This window comes from Mauremys mutica, chromosome 7, assembly GCF_020497125.1.
Source record: "Mauremys mutica isolate MM-2020 ecotype Southern chromosome 7, ASM2049712v1, whole genome shotgun sequence".
NCBI lineage: Eukaryota > Metazoa > Chordata > Testudines > Geoemydidae > Mauremys > Mauremys mutica.
The window spans coordinates 117117110-117135239 of NC_059078.1; the positions used below are offsets into that span (position 1 = coordinate 117117110).

General features: G+C 39.9%; 1 protein-coding gene across 3 annotated transcripts in view; it reads right to left on the bottom strand.

The window, feature by feature from the left end:
- FHIP2A (FHF complex subunit HOOK interacting protein 2A) overlaps nucleotides 1-18130 on the bottom strand; it is a 46921-nt gene that overhangs the window by 19506 nt on the left and 9285 nt on the right. For 2 of the 3 annotated variants that reach the window (XM_045024531.1, XM_045024532.1), the window contains exons 3-12: nucleotides 17088-17257; nucleotides 13633-13737; nucleotides 13153-13275; nucleotides 7735-8007; nucleotides 6676-6872; nucleotides 5299-5413; nucleotides 5110-5186; nucleotides 4814-5006; nucleotides 3162-3331; nucleotides 2084-2227 (exon numbers count right to left, since the gene is read on the bottom strand). In XM_045024531.1, coding sequence (XP_044880466.1) covers nucleotides 2084-2227; nucleotides 3162-3331; nucleotides 4814-5006; nucleotides 5110-5186; nucleotides 5299-5413; nucleotides 6676-6872; nucleotides 7735-8007; nucleotides 13153-13275; nucleotides 13633-13737; nucleotides 17088-17257 — 1567 coding nt within the window. Of the gene's footprint in view, nucleotides 1-2083; nucleotides 2228-3161; nucleotides 3332-4813; nucleotides 5007-5109; nucleotides 5187-5298; nucleotides 5414-6675; nucleotides 6873-7734; nucleotides 8008-13152; nucleotides 13276-13632; nucleotides 13738-16786; nucleotides 16876-17087; nucleotides 17258-18130 lie in introns of those variants that run through there. The other variant, XM_045024533.1, reaches the window with a different exon arrangement.

The window sequence follows — 18130 nt, forward strand, 5'->3', positions numbered from 1 at the left end:
TCCACAGGTAAGGAGTTCCACAAGTTGACTGTGCGCTGCGTGAAGAAGAACTTCCTTTTATTAGTTTTAAACCTGCTACCTATTAATTTCATTTGGTGACCCCTAGTTCTTGTATTATGGGAATAAGTAAATAACTTTTCCTTATCCACTTTCTCAACATCACTCATGATTTTGTATACCTCTATCATATCCCCCCTTAGTCTTCTCTTTTCCAAGCTGAAGAGTCCTAGCCTCTTTAATCTTTCCTCGTATGGGACCCTCTCTAACCCCCTTAGAAGCAGACCCTCTCAAAGCAGAGTTAGATGGAAAGTCTACTGGCAAATGAATCAAATAAAGGAAGGGATTTCATATGAAAAAGTTATTACTAATATTTTTTAGTTAATAAATAATTAGTTTGTTAGTTTGCTGTGATGAAAGAAGAGTTAAGAATTTACATGGTTATCTGTAATAATGTGTTCCTGTTGCTGACATTTATTGTTATACAAAAACTACTACTTTGGCGGTCACAGAATTATCATGAATGTAGCACAAACAGGAAATGGTGGCTCTCACTACCCAGTTTCTGGACAGTCTAAGAAAATGTGGCTTACAAATCTTGTATCCAATGTTCAGCTTTCCCTACATGCATGGAACTACCACTGCCACCAATGGGAGTTCTGAATACAGGAGTCTGAAATCTGCCACGTGGATCTTATTATGTAAGAAAAAAAAAGTTCATTCTTCCATCAAAGCACTGCAAATACCTGGAAAATTTCCATTCCACTGATGGAAATATAAATGGGCAGTTTAGCAGATGGTTTGGAGCACAGACAAAAAACAATGTCCACCATAAACTGGATGCAACAGTATATGGGGGGGGGAAAGCAAGTATTCAATTCCATATCCACTGGCCTCAGTCTGTTTCTTGCCTCTCACACGACTGATTATTTTTGGGTATGTAGGCAGGTCAGCACCAAAATACCAGTGCTGCCTCACTAACATGTATTAACTGACCAAATACCATTTAACTCCAATTTTCATGCTAATGACTGAAAAAATCACAACAGCTAAATAGCTTAGATCAGAAAGTCTGCCCTCTTGGACACATTGCAGTCCAGTGTGCACAGCCAAATGTTACAAGGGACAGAGGTGCGACATGGTCCCCAGTGAGCAATGGGTTAACTATAGTTCAGCTTCTCCCCTCCCCTTCCCTCAGGGAAGGACTATGGCCAAGCCCTGTCAGAGAGGCTGCTTGAGAGATGATTTAGTTGGTGTTGGTCTTGCTTTGAGCAGGGGGTTGGACTAGACGACCTCCCGAGGACTCTTCCAACCCTAATATTCTATGATGCCGAACAGAATGAATGTCAATGAGAAGGGATAGCTTTACATCCAGATTCATAGATTCCAAGGCCAGAAGGGACCATTATGATAATCTAGTTTGGCCTCCTGGATAACACAGGCCATAGAACTTCCCCAAAGTAATTTCTTTTGAACTACTGCGTATCTTTTTAAAAATGTAATTTTCATTTAAAAATTGGCAGTCACAGAGAATCCACCACCAACCTCGGTAAATTATTGCAATGGTTAATAATCCTTATTGTAATACATTTACATCTTATTTCCAGTCTGAATTTGTTTAGCTTCAACTTCCAGCCATCGGATCATGTTATTCTTTTGTTTACTAGACTGAAGAGCCAATTATTAAATGTTTGTTTCCCATATAGGTACTTAAGATTAATCAAGTCACCCCTTAACCTTTTCTTTGTTAAGCAACGTAGAGATCCTTGAATCTATCACTATAAAGGCATGTTTTCTAATCCTTTAATCATTCTTGCAGCTCTTCTCTGAACCCTCTCCAGAGACCAAAGACGTAGGATGGACCTCAGGCTGGAAAGATTTTCTGTTCTCTTTTGGTTTATGTTGAACTATTTTATTTTCTTTCTATAAACACTAGCAGTTATGGAATAGCCTACTGAATGAAAGAGTTTATTTCTGGTGCATCATTCCTCCAAGTTAAACAGACCATCAGCACTATGCTAACAACATCCCTGATATAAATTACACACAAAACAGCTTTTTTTTTTAAATTATTTTTTCAACTCACCTATTTACAATTTTATGAACTTCAGTCTTCCCATCGTTTTTTGGATGTTCTGGGCTGATGGGAGGAGAAACACTTAGCCACTCTTGATTCGACAATGTGTTATCCGGAGAAAGATCAGCAAATAACGGATCTTCTTCCAGGTCTCTGTAAGTTTACATTAGACAGAGACACAAGATAATTCACAGAATGTTATGGAAGGCAGGAAGCCTTCTGAATCAAAGGCACATTCTCTATTTTTCTTCTCTGTCCAGCCTGCACACATTCTAGATTATCACAGTTTACATACCACTTCACTGAATTATTATGACGAAATATCAACATTTATAAATTGATGACTAACTTAAAAAAGAGAGAGAGAAGCATAGTCTAGTGGTCTGAGTTGGAGCCAGGAACTTCTGGTTCTGGCTCTGATGCTGAATGCCTCGGCATATCAAATCACTTAGGCCCAGATCCTGAAAAGGTATTTAATTCTAATTTCCATTGATTTCAATGAAAGTTAGGAGCCTAAATACCTTTGAGGATCTGGGTCTTAATCTCTTTGACCCAATTCCCTGCCCCCTCATTCACCTGTAAAAAGAGGATAATGCTTATATACCAAGCACAAAAGGGTGTTTGTAAGGATTACATATGAAACACTATGAAGCTTAAAGATACTGTGGCCCTGATTCAGCAAGATACTTAAGCATATGACTAACCTTAAGTATGTTAGCAATCCCACTGAAGTCATTGGAATTGTTTATGTGCTTAAAGTTAAGCCTATGCAAATAGCTAAATGTAAGAAAGACACTTTTGCTAATTTACAATCATCTATCACTGTTCTAATCACATACATAAGCTGCTCATGGAGTAAACTGTGCAACAACTAATCTACATTGACTATGGTTAAATCTTTACAATGCTGTTAACACAGAGGGCAAATGATGAAAACTAAACGTTATCTGGGTTCAATTTTATTTCAACTAGATAAAGAAAGAAAAACTGGTCTTAAAGCTTTTTTTTTAAATTTATTTTTAAATAAAAAGTGAAAGGTGTACTCAGCCATCGTGAAGTCCCTCACCTATACAATAGAAACACTTACACTGCTCCTGCTATCTGTCCATTCTCCACCACATCTTTATCTTCCTGACAGGGTGGTTTATATTCTGTGTAGTTTCTTTCTTCTAAATTTCTTAGAACCAAGTTGTAAAGAATGTGCTCATTAGGTTTTTGTAAAAGATGCTCAAACATTCTTAAAGTCATTATGCTGATCTGCAACATAAAAAAAACAATAAAGGATTCAAATAAATGTAAGCAGTGTTTCCTTAAACCACTGTTCTTAGCTTACTAAGAGTAGCTGTGTTAATGCATGATGGGAGATTGTTTTTATTAGTCTTTCATATAACAGCCAAACCCAAATATCCCAGTCAAGACTGGATCATCATCATACTGGGTGATCTATTAATGTATATGAAGAGACTACACAAGAGTCAGAAAGAATATACACATTTATCCATGACAACCTTTATCTTTTATAAAGCATCAGATAGACACAGCCCTGTAAAAGAGGAGAACTGTGCCAAACTAACAGTAACCCTGCCCAAAGAACTTAACAATCTAAGGCTTTAATTCTACAACCAGACCAACATGGGCAGGCCCCTGCACCTGTGTAGACCCAAATATAGGATCAAGGCCTAAAAACACTAGTGATACAATACAGAACTGACAAAGAGTACCATGGGGATTTTATGGCTGGAATTATAGGCTGAAAATTTCAAACTAGCATGGCTGAAGTTAGACACCTAAATAAAAGTGGCCTGATTTTCAGCAATACTGTGCACCTGTACCTCCCACTGACTTCAGTAGGATCTGAGTGGTGTTCAGTATATCTGATATTCAGTTCATTCATTTAGATGCCTAAATACAAGTTTAAGCACCTAACTTTTGGTTTGTAAGCATCGGCTGCTGCATTTAAGTAGGTAGGTGAAATAGACACATAAAGGCACAGATTCTTAGCTCAAGCAGGTTTGGGAGGACTTTCTGAAGCAGAGGGCAGGGGCTTGGACTATTTAAATTGAGAGGCTGCTCTAAGCATAAGGGGTGGTGAAAAACAGAAAGCACAAAGCCAGGACTTTAACAAACACAAGCATTTGTGATGTGTGGCACTATTCTGAAAAGGCCGACTCATCAAGCTGTTCCAAGAGGGAGCCTCGCTGCAGTCAAGTGATTTCAAAATGGCTCTGCATGGAACAGCTTAAGGATCAGGGCGTAAAAGGAACGATGGCACTTCTTAGTCAGCACATCTGCACTGTGTATAGTCTGCTGACTTTAGTGACAATAATACATTTTTACTCCTTTTTATCTGACCGCATTCCAGAACCAGCACAACTAAGGGAGAGAGGGGATGATGCATCATCAATAGAACTACAAACTCAACTGCCCATGCAGGGCCAGAATCTATCTTCAGTGACATGTATACAAGCAACCCCAAATGGACATACACAGGTACAAATGATGGCAGAATATGGCACAGAGAATCTGATGTGCTAGTCAGAGACAACACCGAGTTTCACCTCCCAAGGGAAGTTCTGTAGGGCTGGCAGTTAGAACCCTCCCACCCGCCATCTTTTTTCCTGTAAAACTCAGCTAGAAGTCACTGACACACAATAAACATGGGACCTCACAATGCCATTTTTGCAGTCACTTTTCACAGCAGAACAGCATTTTAGACACACTGACATGATGATTTCTCACCTCATCAGAAATATGATCACAGTGTTCGATTAACCTGTGTCGCAATGGATGTCTGTTGATATCTGTCAGGGTTTCTGGCTCTCTGTGTCCTCCAAGTATAAAGCCAACCATTTCTTGCAGCAACACATCCGAAGTGACTTGACGGACAATACGATGCAACAGTGCAGTTGATGTAAGGATCCCAATCTCTGAACTGAACAAGAAGTTTAATGTTAGAAAGCTACTGGATTCCAACTGAAAATATCAACTTGACTTGTTTTCTATCCCGCTGTTCCACAGGCAAAGAGACCACTCACGTTTGCATCAGCTGGGGTTCCATGACACCGACAAAAAATCGTTCCCGTACAGATCTTGCCATAGCAACAGCAGTAGTCTAAAACACAGGCCACAAAATGTTATCCTGACACACTCCAGAGATGTGGAACAATATTTTTGCCAAACTAGTTTTGGATTTACTCATAGTTATGCCAGCAAACATTTCAAACCTTTTGTGCTTCTTTAATGAGTTGATCACAGTAGTCAAACCAGGAGAGAAATGAAATCAAGGCTCTTTTCCCTGGAAAAGCAGATGCATCTTCTTTGTGGCTATATGAATCCAAACTGGAGGACACAAGAGAAAATATATATATTTAGTTTAGATACCTTTAAAGAACACTGGGCCCAATGCTACTCCCACTGAATTCAATGGCAACATTCTCCATCTGCTTTAATGGGAGCAGGAGTGCATTAAGACCAGTTTTTTTTTCTTTATCTAGTTGAAATAAAATTTAGTACTATCATTACTAGTCTATTGATTTCAATGGCATGCTAAAGTATACTTGGTATGGCCAGCAGAAGAATTCTACATGGATGGACCTAGAATGTTTTAACAGGTTTTTAAATAAGAAGGGTCACCTAATCTCACCTCCCACGTAACAGAGACCATAGAAATTGACCTAGTCATTCCTGAGGTAGAGGGATTATTCTTCCCTACTACATAGGTGAACACTACACCAAGCCCACTCCATAGTTGGGGGCTGAACTAGAGCATATTTTTTTGAAAAACAGTCAATCTCAATCTGAAGTCTCCAAGTGATGATGGATTCACCACATCTCTCGGTACGCTGTTCTAACAGTGGACTACCCTATTAAAAATTGCATCTTATTTTCAATTACTTCTATTTCCAGCCACTGGATCTTATATCACCTTTGGCTGCTAAAGAACTTTTTCAAATCGGATACATCATCCCTGTGTAGAAACTTACAGACCATGATCAAGTACTGGGACGAAGACAGAGTATGGCGGGGTAGGGAAGTGAATTCCAAAGTAAAAAGTATTTTTAGAGTCTAACAGACAAGAAGTTAGGACAATGGGCTTACTATTTTTGCCTACAACATTTTGCCCCATGTTGATGAGTTATACAATAATTGCATTTGCCCTCTTGACTGTTACTATCAAAATGTTACAACAGTCCTTCATCGAACAGATACTTCCTGCTTCTCTTGGATCCGTGTGCTCACTGTACCCACCAAAAAGTTGTACACTAATTTCCTATGTCCTTGACATTCAAACAGGAAAATAATCCAAGGCCTGATTCTGCAGTTATACCACAGACAGATCTCTAATCTAATTCAATGGGAGAGCTGCTCTCAGATGATTGACCGTGCATGGACTAGCAGCTGAATCTGCTCATAACTCAATAATCAGTGCAATGTATGTCTCAAGTCTTAAGAGTGCTACTATATTGTATCTGGATTCTGTTAATGAAACTGCTTGCATGGTGCCTTATCTGTACTAGAGGTCTTAGCTAATGGCAGAAATTTAGTTTCAGTATGTGGTACAAAGTCGTCTAAAATATTAAAACCAGAAACAATATTCTTACCCCCAGTTAACTGCCTCGACCGATTCAATATCTAATGGATCCACGGATGGAGGCAGGGCTTTGTAGAGTGCGGTGAGCCTGTCCGTCAGCAATTCACATAAGCAAGTGCTCTGAGTCAAGCACTTGGCTGCTGCTGGCTCCGGCAAACTTACTAAGAGCATGAGGCCTTCACATGCCTTTACAGCTACTCGACCATCCTGTCAAATAGACAGGGAAGAGTTAAATAAATCAGGAATGATGTTCATTTGAAATCAAACAACAGAAACCAAAGGATCTTCAAACGGAATAAAAAATGGACTGAATGGATTTCTTGATGTTCCGTGTTCAGAAATTAGAACAGTTATTTCTACTAAATTTGTTTTAGAATCTTTCTTTTGAAGAGGGTTATTGACATGGTCAGCATAACACACAAGTTTATATAACCAGTGCTAAGGAGTATACACTGGCTTGGGCCTAATCTAATGTAAAACATCACTTTACAACTATGGGATGTGTCAAGTTTTCGGTTCTCGACACCATTACAGTAAACATGGCCTTACTCATCCAGTTCCCCTTGAAGTTAATTCTAAATGATCCCTTTGAAATCAGCGGGACTTGAATCAGACCCATAGTGGTTGTTTTTGACAAGAAATCAAGTTCACAGACGGAATCAGAGCTATTGAAGCTTTTACAAAAAGTGTGTTTGGTTTATTACTTTGGTTTAATTGATGCTATTTAAACTAGCCCTTTCTTCCATTTTACATATTCCTTTGTGATATAATTAACCCACTCAACTTGCTTTGGAAGCATACAACATCCTTAAATTATTTGATCCCAATGAATATCAGATTGCAGTCAATTCACTTTCTAGAATTTTTTTGTTTTGTTTTCACCTGGAAATTTGCAAAAGAAATGGTCTACCAAAAAAGCTATCTGATTTCTTAAGAATTAAATGATTTTATTTATACACACACACACACACACACACACACACACCCCTATTGTAAAAGATTCCCTTCCAGCAACATCCAAAACACTTTACTCATTTTACCACATTGAGTAGAATTGAAAATGACTCACTGGGCTTTTTGTGAGATTTAGCAAAGAATTCACTAAATTATAGTCTTGGTTTAGACGAATAGCTGAGGCCTCAGGTGATGAAGTGACATTTAGCTCATCCAGACTCGTGGATAGATCATCTTCCTTCTCTATGTGCACCGCTCCAGCAGTATTAGATATTTCTTCTGGTTGAATGGACTGTCCTGTGTCTGTCATCAAGGAATCTTGGCCTTTTAACATGTCTTCTGTAATTACAATTGCTGATCCTTTGGAAGCCAATACTTTTAACTTGTTCTGAAAAGCATTACATTAGGACAGAAGATTATACTGAACAAAATGCTGTTTGACCTAAAGCGGAAATTTACTAACATAAAGGTTTATGTAACATACACCAAGTACAGTAGAACCTCAGAGTTACGAACACCTCGGGAATGGAGGCTGTTCATAATTCTGAAAATGTTCATAACTCTGAACAAAACTTTACGATTGTTCTTTCAAAAGTTTACAGCTTTGAAACTTTATTATTCAGAAGAAAATGCTGCTTTGAACCATCTTAATTTAAATGAAACAAGCAAAGGAACAGTTTCCTTACCTGGTCAAATCTTTTTTTTTTTAATCCTTTCCCTTTATTGTTTTAGTCCTTTACATTTAACATAGTGCTTTATTGTATTTGGATTTTTTTTCTTTTTGTCTCTGCTGCTGCCTGATGTCATACTTCCAGTTCCAAATGAGTTGTGTGGTTGAGCAGTCAGTTTGTAACTCTGGGGTTCGTAACTCTGTGGTTCTACTGTAGCTCTTTGTGTACTATATTATAGGTTCAGAAGCATCTTAATATTTAAATTTAACACATTTTGTACTTTATCAAAATTTTCCCAAACTCTATACTAATCCTTTTTAAGGCTGCTTCTGTGCTAGTCTGTCCAAGACAAATGAAAAGAGATGGCCTTGTTCTTTATATCAAACTGAAATGGATACTATTTGATTTGTCCAATCTCCAATATGAATTTCATATTTACTTTATGCAGACACCTTTTGACACTAGCACATGGCTTTTCAGGTCAAGACCTCAATCCATTTTATCTCTGTGACTATGGAAACACCATTTCCGAATTCAATCATAAAATGAAATTGATTCTTCACTTCTAGAGATTTTGCCTTCAGAGTGGAAAAAAAGCTTCTGTAAGACTTGTGAGCTACTCTCAAATGATGTATTTTTTCTGTTGGATTTTTAAAAAAAAATCTAGTACATTTCATAGAGGGGAAGGAGTGGGGGCCAAGTTATCACTGGACACCTAGTACTCATGCAAAACTTTCTTGAAAGTTGTAGGACATAGAATCATCATAGAATCTCAGGGTTGGAAGGGACCTCAGGAGACCATCTAGTCCAACCCCCTGCTCAGAGCAGGACCAATCCCCAACTAAGCATCCCAGCCAGGGCTTAGTCAAGTCTGACCGTAAAAACCTCTAAGGAAGGAGATTCCACCACCTCCCTAGGTAACCCATTCCAGTGCTTCACCACCCTCCTAGTGAAAAAGCTTTTCCTAATATCCAACCTAAACCTCCCTCACTGCAACTTGAGACTATTACTCCTTGTGCTGTCATCTGGTACCACTGAGAACAGTCTAGATTCATCCTCTTTGGAACTCCCTTTCAGATAGCTGAAAGCAGCTGTCAAATCCCCCCTCATTCTTCTCTTCTGCAGACTAAATAATTCCAGTTCCCTCTGCCTCTCCTCATAAGTCATGTGCTCCAGCCCCCTAATCATTTTTGTTGCCCTCTGCTGGACTCTTTCCAATTTTTCCACATCCTTCTTGTAGTGTGGGGCCCAAAACTGGACACAGGACTCCAGATGAGGTCTCACCAATGTTGAATAGAGGGGAATGATCACGTCTCTCAATCTGCTGGCAATGCCCCTACTTATACAGCCCAAAATGCCGTTAGCCTTCTTGGCAACAAGGGCACACAGTTGACTCATATCCAGCTTCTCATCCACTGTAACCCCTAGGTCCTTTTCTGCAGACTGCTGCCTAGCCACTCAGTCCCTAGTCTATAGCAGTGCATGGGATTCTTCCATCCTAAGTGCAGGACTCTGCACTTGTCCTTGTTGAACCTCATCAGATTTCTTTTGGCTCAATCCTCTAATTTGTCTAGGTCCCTCCGTATCCTATCCCTACCCTCCAGCGTATCTACTCCTCCTCCTCCATCTGCTTTGTTACCTTGAAAGAATGTGACCGAGACTTCTTTCTATAAATCTGTCTTGTGCAAATAAAAGATATATTTACATTACTGTTCTACAAGACCAAGTGAGAGATTGGTTGTGGGGTAAGGATTCTGTTTTTCTGGCACAGACATAGATGAGTAAATTAGTGTATTAGACTCCTACACTAGACTTCATCTTAAGACCAATTTTTCAAGTGGTCACAATAACAGGACTATAAATCCTATGGCATCTATGATAAGACCACAGTTATCTCAAATACTGCACAGACATTAAACATTTAAAAGAGTCACCAGTTGGGTTACCAGCTTTTAGTACATACAAACCAGGAGGGAATAAATACATGACAGTCAGATAGCAAACTACAAAAATTCTCTGAATACTTGCCTAGCTGATGTACATTCCTTGTGGAGACACTGTTCTCCATTGCTACTGTGCACTAATATACTGAAGTCCTAGGGGAGGTAACCCAAGGATCACAATTTATAGTCTACTCCATGGTACAACAGTAGTATGATTTTTGGGTATGTCGGAAAGATTATGGTTTCAAAGAACACAAAATTGTCTTTTCTACAAGTGGTCTTTTCTTCTACACTGCGAAAGGCCTAAGGATGCAAAGCAATCAGTATGTTAATGTACATTATCCTTAAAACTAAAATTACTCTAAAAATCCTAGAGTCTATTTTTTGTTGTCTATAAATGGGAAGAATAATAACCCCTGTATGAGAAGGCTTGAATTCCACAAGTGAACCCTTAGAGTGATGTGCTATGTTCAAACTCAGTTATTTCTGATAGGTGCAAGTAATGTCAGCCTCTGTACATCAGAACACATGCATTCAGAGTTTCTGTGGATATTTAAGTTTGCATGTGTCTAGTCATGCAATTCTGCAGTCTAGCTGCTCACCTGCCTCCTGCAAGAGTGCAGGACAGGATCCTAAATCACTTAATAGAAAAGGTTACATAAAATACATATTCAATGCTTTCTAGCAAAGCTCTCCTCTGAGTGACCGCCTGATCAAAAAACCCAACAGACAGTAGGCAATCTAAAAATACATTGGTATATTTTCATGACACAGATAAACACTGGGGGGGTCAATTCTGCTGAGAGTGGTGAAACTTCACCTTATCGTTAAGTCACTTCACAGCTTGTTAGGTTGCAGTAACCAAAGGGGTAGGGAATACTGAAAATATAATGTAATTTTATAATCTGATGGTACAGCCTCACTTTGAATATTGTATTCAATTTTGGTCACCCCACCACCACCCAAACAGATACAGCAGAAATAGAAAAGGTCCAGAGAAGGAAAGTGGAAATGATCAACAGCATGGAAAACCTTCCATATCAGGAGAGATTACAAAGGTACGAACTATTCAGAAAGGAAATGAGTAAGAAGGGAAAGAAGTAAAGACAGTCTCAGTACAGAAACAAGGGGACACTCAATGAATTAAGTGGTAACTAATTTAAAGCTGATGAAAAGAAACTTTTTTATACCACACATATTTAGCATATGGAACTCACTGCCACAAGATCTAAGTAGGATTCAAAAATGGTTTACAGAATGTTACTTCAACTGTCGTTCACCTAGCAAATTTATTTTCCCAAGAGATGCAGCTATGCAATTAGTCCCTGATCCTAATGCTTGTTAAGCAACACAGCTGAAAATGTCTGTAATAGAATAACTAATACGCTAGTGAAAAACTGAAAAAAAGCAGTTACACCTCTACTCTGATATAACGCAACCCGATATAACATGAATTCGGATATAATTCGATAAAGCAGTGCTTCGGGGGGGAGGGGGGGCAGCACTGCACACTCCGGCGGATCAAAGCAAGTTCGATATAATGCGGTTTCACCTATAACGCGGTAAGATTTTTTGGCTCCCGAGGACAGCGTTGTATCGGGGTAGAGGTATAATTTAAACAGAGAATCAAATAGGTGTCTGCCTGTTTTTTTGGTTTTTTTTTTCAAATTTAGAAGCAGATGAGATACAGCACAGTTCCATAAAGAAACTTCCAGCAGGATACTATATTTAGATATACCTGCAGGTACAGTTTTGGAGTGACGCACTAGAGTTTCAGCTACAAATTATGTCTTAATGGAATTTGCAAGATAAGTATCAGATGGCATACTGGGAATTTACCCTCTGAGGTCTTCCAAGGTCTGAGAGGGATACCAAGTTACAAATTAGAGCCTCTGAAAGGCCAGGGGAATGGACTGGCAGAATCAAAACTCTGCATTCCAGTGAAACGAATCTAAAATGTCCTGTGTGAAAATAACTCTCCGCTAGAAGTTGTGGAAAGGACTGCCATGGGCTACTATGATTAGAAGCACTGGAGCTTCCAATAATCTCTTAAGGCTTGGTCTGAGCTCTTAGACAAAATTCAGTGATCCTAGAACTCCCTTTGAAATTCAGTAGTATCCTGAAGTTTCCAAATCTTCCTGCTGTTAAACTCTCTCATTCTAATGTCAGTCAACACTGCAGCTATTCAGGCTAGCACTCCAGACCACATGCATCACTACCAACTAAGGGCCCAATCCTCCAAGGCCCTCAGCACTTTGCAAGGTATATTAAAAGTCTCATGGGATAGTAACTTATTCTCCAACAGCCTGAGGGAAAGAACAAAGCAAGAAGTCCAATTTCACTCCTGAATGCAGGGCTCCCATGTTACATTCACGACATTGTTACTTCCCCACTGACTGACTAAGATGCTGGTTTTCTAATTTGGAGAGTGCCCTCTAAAGGTTGCATTAGGCATGGTTTCAAGCAGAAAAATATGTGAGCTCTGAATGAAGCTGTGACACAAAAGAATGAGATTGTTTCTCTAATAGAAAATAAAAATAAAAGAAAATCCCTTGAATACTTTAAAGAAAATGCCACTCAGGGTACATCTATTCTACCCGGTGGATCAGCGGGTAGCGTTTGATGTGTCGATGCCCGTACTCCACCTCGGCAGGAGGAGTAAGCACAGTCAACGGAGGCGCCGCGGCAGTTGACTCGCCGTTGTGAGGATGGCCAGGTAAGTCGAACTAAGATACTTCGACTTCAGCTACGCAAATAGCATAGCTGAAGTTGGGTATCTTAGTTTGAACCTCCCACCCCTAGTGCAGACCAGCCCTCAGTTAATTGAAAGCAGCCAGTGCAGCACCAATCTGCTCCCACCATTTCTCAGGAAGTTTTTGATTATAATATAACAGTTTTGAAATATACTCGTAAACATACCTCAAGAAAGAAGTTGACCAGGTATGGATCCTGTTTCAGCTTTGCACATACTATGCAGAGAAACTGAATTTCTTCATTTTCTGTTGGTGCTGTTAGCACTTCACCACAAAGTCTGATTAATTTCTGTGGGTGGGGGGAAAAAAAAGAAAAGTGGACAATTAAAAGTGGAAGAAACCCAACAGCCTATTGGTAGGCACTCTAGGCTGAATTCTCTTTTCAAAGCGGTTCTCTGATGACATAAGGTACACTGACTTCAACAGAGTTACTCCGGATTTACACCGGTATAAACGAGATATTATTATTTACTAGTTGCACTGCAGTAACACTCAGAGGTCCCAATCGGTAATTGGTTATTGCATTAGGGGATCAAAAACAAAACAAAAAACCCCAAACAGAAACCCCACACAAGAGAGAAACCATTACATTTGACATCCAAAAAGCCTGTCATACATAAATGTTCGTTTGAAACTTGAACCGTACCTGCACTGGTTTATATACATTTATATGTGGCAGAAGAGGTTGTCGTATTCTTCCTAGAAGTTTGGTATAGAAAGCCAAAACTTGCTGTTTCATTCCTGGAGGACACTAGACCACAACAGAAATATAACAAAGATTAAATAAACAACATACAAACTCATCATCCAAAACAGATGAGATTAAATTGAAATAAGATTAACATCCTTTTGAACAGCTTTATCATAAACGAACAGATCAACTTGAATAGTTGATCCAAAACAACTGAAAATATTAGGTCTTGCTAACTATACATTTTTAATTAAAAAAGACACCCTTTAAATTAATTAATTGAATGCATGCTTTTAAACTGTATTTATTTTCACAAAACTTGGTACTTTTAACATCCCAGAGCATATGCCTAGCCAACTCAGTTATAACAGAACACAGAGAGTGGGTTGTGGGAAAGTTTATGCCACTACAGAAGCCCAACATCATAATCAACAACTTAGGACAAGCTCTACCGCAAGTAAAACCATCACACTTAACACCCCATTAAGAGTTTGTCTACATTAGAGGGTTTTTTAAAATTTGAGTTAACTGACTGCCAGTTAACTTGAACTACCTAGCACTCTTGTACATGCTAATCTGGACACTCCACAAATGTTTGTTCCATGACAAAAAAAGCTTGTAATCTACCCAAGGGCTCAGCCTAAAGAAAATCACTAATATCTGAGGTGTATTCAGAGAAGCATGACCAAACATGTTAACTTTAGTTAGTTAACGGACAATCAATTAGCTTGAGTTAAAAAAGTCTAGTGGAGACATACCATGATGGTAGAATAATATAACAAGCCTAAGGATATGTCTACATAGCAGCTGGGAGGTGTGATCTGCAGTTTGGGTTTAGACATATATGCACTAGCTTTGCTCAAACTAGCACCTAAAAAGAGCAGTGTGGCCCCAGAGCTTAGCCGCCCCAGTATGTGCACAGGTGGTCAGGTGGGATTGTATTCAGATGGCTGCTCTGAGCTGCCGTGGCCACACTGCTATTTGTAGGTGCTAGCTCAAGCAGAACTAGCATGTATATATCAACCCAAACTGAGATTTACTCCTCCCAGCTGCTGGGTAGACATAGAACAAAGTGAGAGTATTCCCTAACTGGAGTTAACTGCAACACCCTGCACACATTGAACCATGTATTTATTTCAGGTGTACTGAATCACAGAATTGTAGGGGCTGGAAGGGACCTCAAAAGGTCAACTAGTCCACACATGGTAAAATATGAATTGTTATTCACAAATGGTAAAGTATAAATGACATGCTGTCCAAGAATCACTTGTGCAGACATATTACTGTAAATGTAATGACTTCTCTTGACTCTTAGAGCACTTTGCCAGTTTTGCATTTCACACAGCTCAACCGCATCATGTTTTCCTCACAGAATTTGTGGTTGTAGCAAACCAACTATATTTCTAATAATGAAATACCCCAGCCATATTATGGCACCTCATTAACCAGGCTGCAAGACAGCTGCCATAATGATAGGACTATTGGGAGAAAGGTGGTCCCAGAAGGAAGAGATTGCTGCCCCCCATGCTCAGAGAAACTGAAAACTATCTATACACGTAAGAACCAACCAGACAAGACAAGAAACATCAAGTGAATGTGTGAAAGGTGCAAGACTGGCAACCCTGGAGAATGAAGTGCTCTGTTTATCTTCAAAGTGAAAGTTCTCTTACACTGCCCAACTGATGGACTTTCATCATGACATGACAGTACTACCATGAGGGATGAAAGAGTAATTGAGTCTCCATGGTCCAGCCAATCCTTGGCCTTTCAGTACATAAGGCTGTCAAGAAGGGCACCAACAGTGACGGTGGCAGTTTTTGAGGACATTTCCTGTTACTGGGAAATGGACTGAGATCCCAAAACACACTTCAGACAGGCCACAGAATAGCCATGAAAACTAAACACCAACTGGTCACTACTGAGCTGGGCTAGATTTGTATCAGTGACATAGATGTGAAAGGCTCTAAGGTGACTAGTGTAATTAATGTTTGTACAGTTTCATCTTTTGCATAAAGTACTAATTATGTGCTAACTATCCCCGTCTAACTGCTAGTCCTGCGCCATTCAGTTCTCTACAATTAAAAAAATATATATTGGTCCCATGCAATTCAGAACTTTAGGAAGTTGAAAAGGCTTTTTAATATATAGGGCCAAGCTCTGAAGTGCAGTATAGCATGACTCAGAATGGGGCATAGAGCACAGGAGGCTTTACACACCTTTTGGTCCCCCACACCCTGCCAGTTGTGGAGGCTGTCAGCCATAAAACTAGCCTGGCACAAATCAGAGCAGACTCAGGGCTGGTTTATCTCATGCTACATCCCCAAAGGGGCTGTTCCACCAGCCAGGACTGCTAGAGCGCCTTGCGCTCTAGTCCCACGCCCTGTGCCAGGGAGGGGACCACAGAAATGGAAATATAGTTTGGGAAATTCTGCGTGGTGCCTTAAGGCAGCTTTAAATCCCCTTTGCACCACTGGAGCAGAGCAAAGAGGACTTGAGATGCTGTATGGCAGTGCTTCTCAAAGCTGATCCGCTGCTTGTTCAGGGAAAGCCCCTGGTGGGCCGGGCCGGATTGTTTACCTGCCGCATCCGCAAGTTCAGAGGATTGCGGCTCCCACTGACCACTCCAGGCCAATGGGAGCAGCGGGAAGCGGCGGGAAGAACATCCCTCGGCCCGCGCCGCTTCCCGCAGCCCCCGTTGGCCTGGAGCAGTGAACCCCAGCCAGTGGGGCCGAACCTGCGGATGCGGCAGGTAAACAAACTGGCCCGGCCCGCCAGGGGCTTTCCCTGAACAAGTGGCGGACCGGCTTTGAGAACCACTGCCGTATGGAATCTCACCCATTCTGCTTTATTAAGTTATCTAAAGAGCACAGTGCCTGAGTGACTGTTTTATGGAGGGTAATTTGAATTTCTTTTGCAGCTCAGAGCACTAAATCAGGGACAGCATGCTTCTGTAATCTGTACAACTGTTTTCAGAAAAACAAACAACAAACTTAATAAAACATCTGTCACCCAAGGATCTCAAAATGCTGTACAAAGGAGAGCGAGTATTAATATCCCCATATACAGGTAGGAAAACTCAGGCAGAGAGCCAAAGTGATTTCTTGCTCACGGTCACATAGTCAACAGCAGAGCCCAGGTTTCCAACACCCAGATCCTGTGCTCTAATCAATGGACCATATTATTTCACTTTGGCCGACTTGAATGACCACTCATTTGCTCATGTTACTTTGGAACTCCAGCAACATTCTTGGACAGTGTGAAACAAATGATCAGCAGCAAGATGTCATAGAACTTACAGGTCCTATCCTGCCAGGTGCTGACCATCCTCAATCCCATTAGAATTATGTCAGTTGAAGGTCCTAAGTACCTCAAAGGATGAAGCTCTTGCCCACCGCCTGAGATATACTTACATCAGCTTTCCCTAGTGTGTACAATGTCTCCAAGATCTTGTGATGAAGCAAATATTCCATACAGGGCCCTGTCTCTCCTGATTCCCTCTCATTTTCTTCTTGAACTAGAATATCCAACATCTGCTCCAGATGAGAAGGAATGTTGGTATCAGTCACAGGAGCTTTGTCATCTAAATAAAAAATATTCAGTTAAAATGATAAAAATAAAAAACACAATTTTAATTTGCCTTCGAGTTCAATTACAAAATTTGGTTTAAAACATGACCATTATGTTTATTATTCAAAATAACAGAGTATTAACTGGATTTGTCACATCTACATAAATATGCTGGCCCAAATTTTCAGCAGGGAAACAGAAATTTTGGATGCCTAACCTAAGACACCTTAAAGGGGCCTGATTTTTCCAGAGGGTTGAGCACATGCCTCTGAAAATCGGGTCTCTTTAAGGTATCTCAAAATAGATACAAAGATACATAGATCTCTATAAAGGAAAAGAGCCAGATTTTGATCTGTTACACTGACGGCCATGGAGTTACTCTGAATTTGCACCAGCGTAACTGAAAACAAGTATTAACCCAAGGTATTGTATGGCACTGGTGTGTTTCTAGGAATTTAGAAACAAATTTTTATTTTGCCATATTTTAATTGGACAACTAACCCAGTGTGGAATTAGTCATTACTTCTTATGCAATAGCCTAAAAATAATCATCATTTGATGCAAAAGGAAACAAGGCCACAGAAGAGAATTGCCACCTCAGAGCAATTTCAGTTCTCTCTCTGTCACCAGTTAGCTTAGACTGACTTGTTGAAGTGAGACTTCTAAGACCTAATCCCGCTCCCACTGAAGTCAAAGGTAAAATTTCCACTGATTTAAAAGGTAGCATATCCTAACGCACAGTTTTCAAGATCTTTTTGCAGATTTTCATTTGGAGGAAGGTGATGGTGAGGGAAAGGTATCAGCAAGAATGGAAGGTTGGATTTTTTGCAAATAAATATTTAGTACAGAAGCCAAAGCTGAATTTATTTTTATTTTGCACCACACA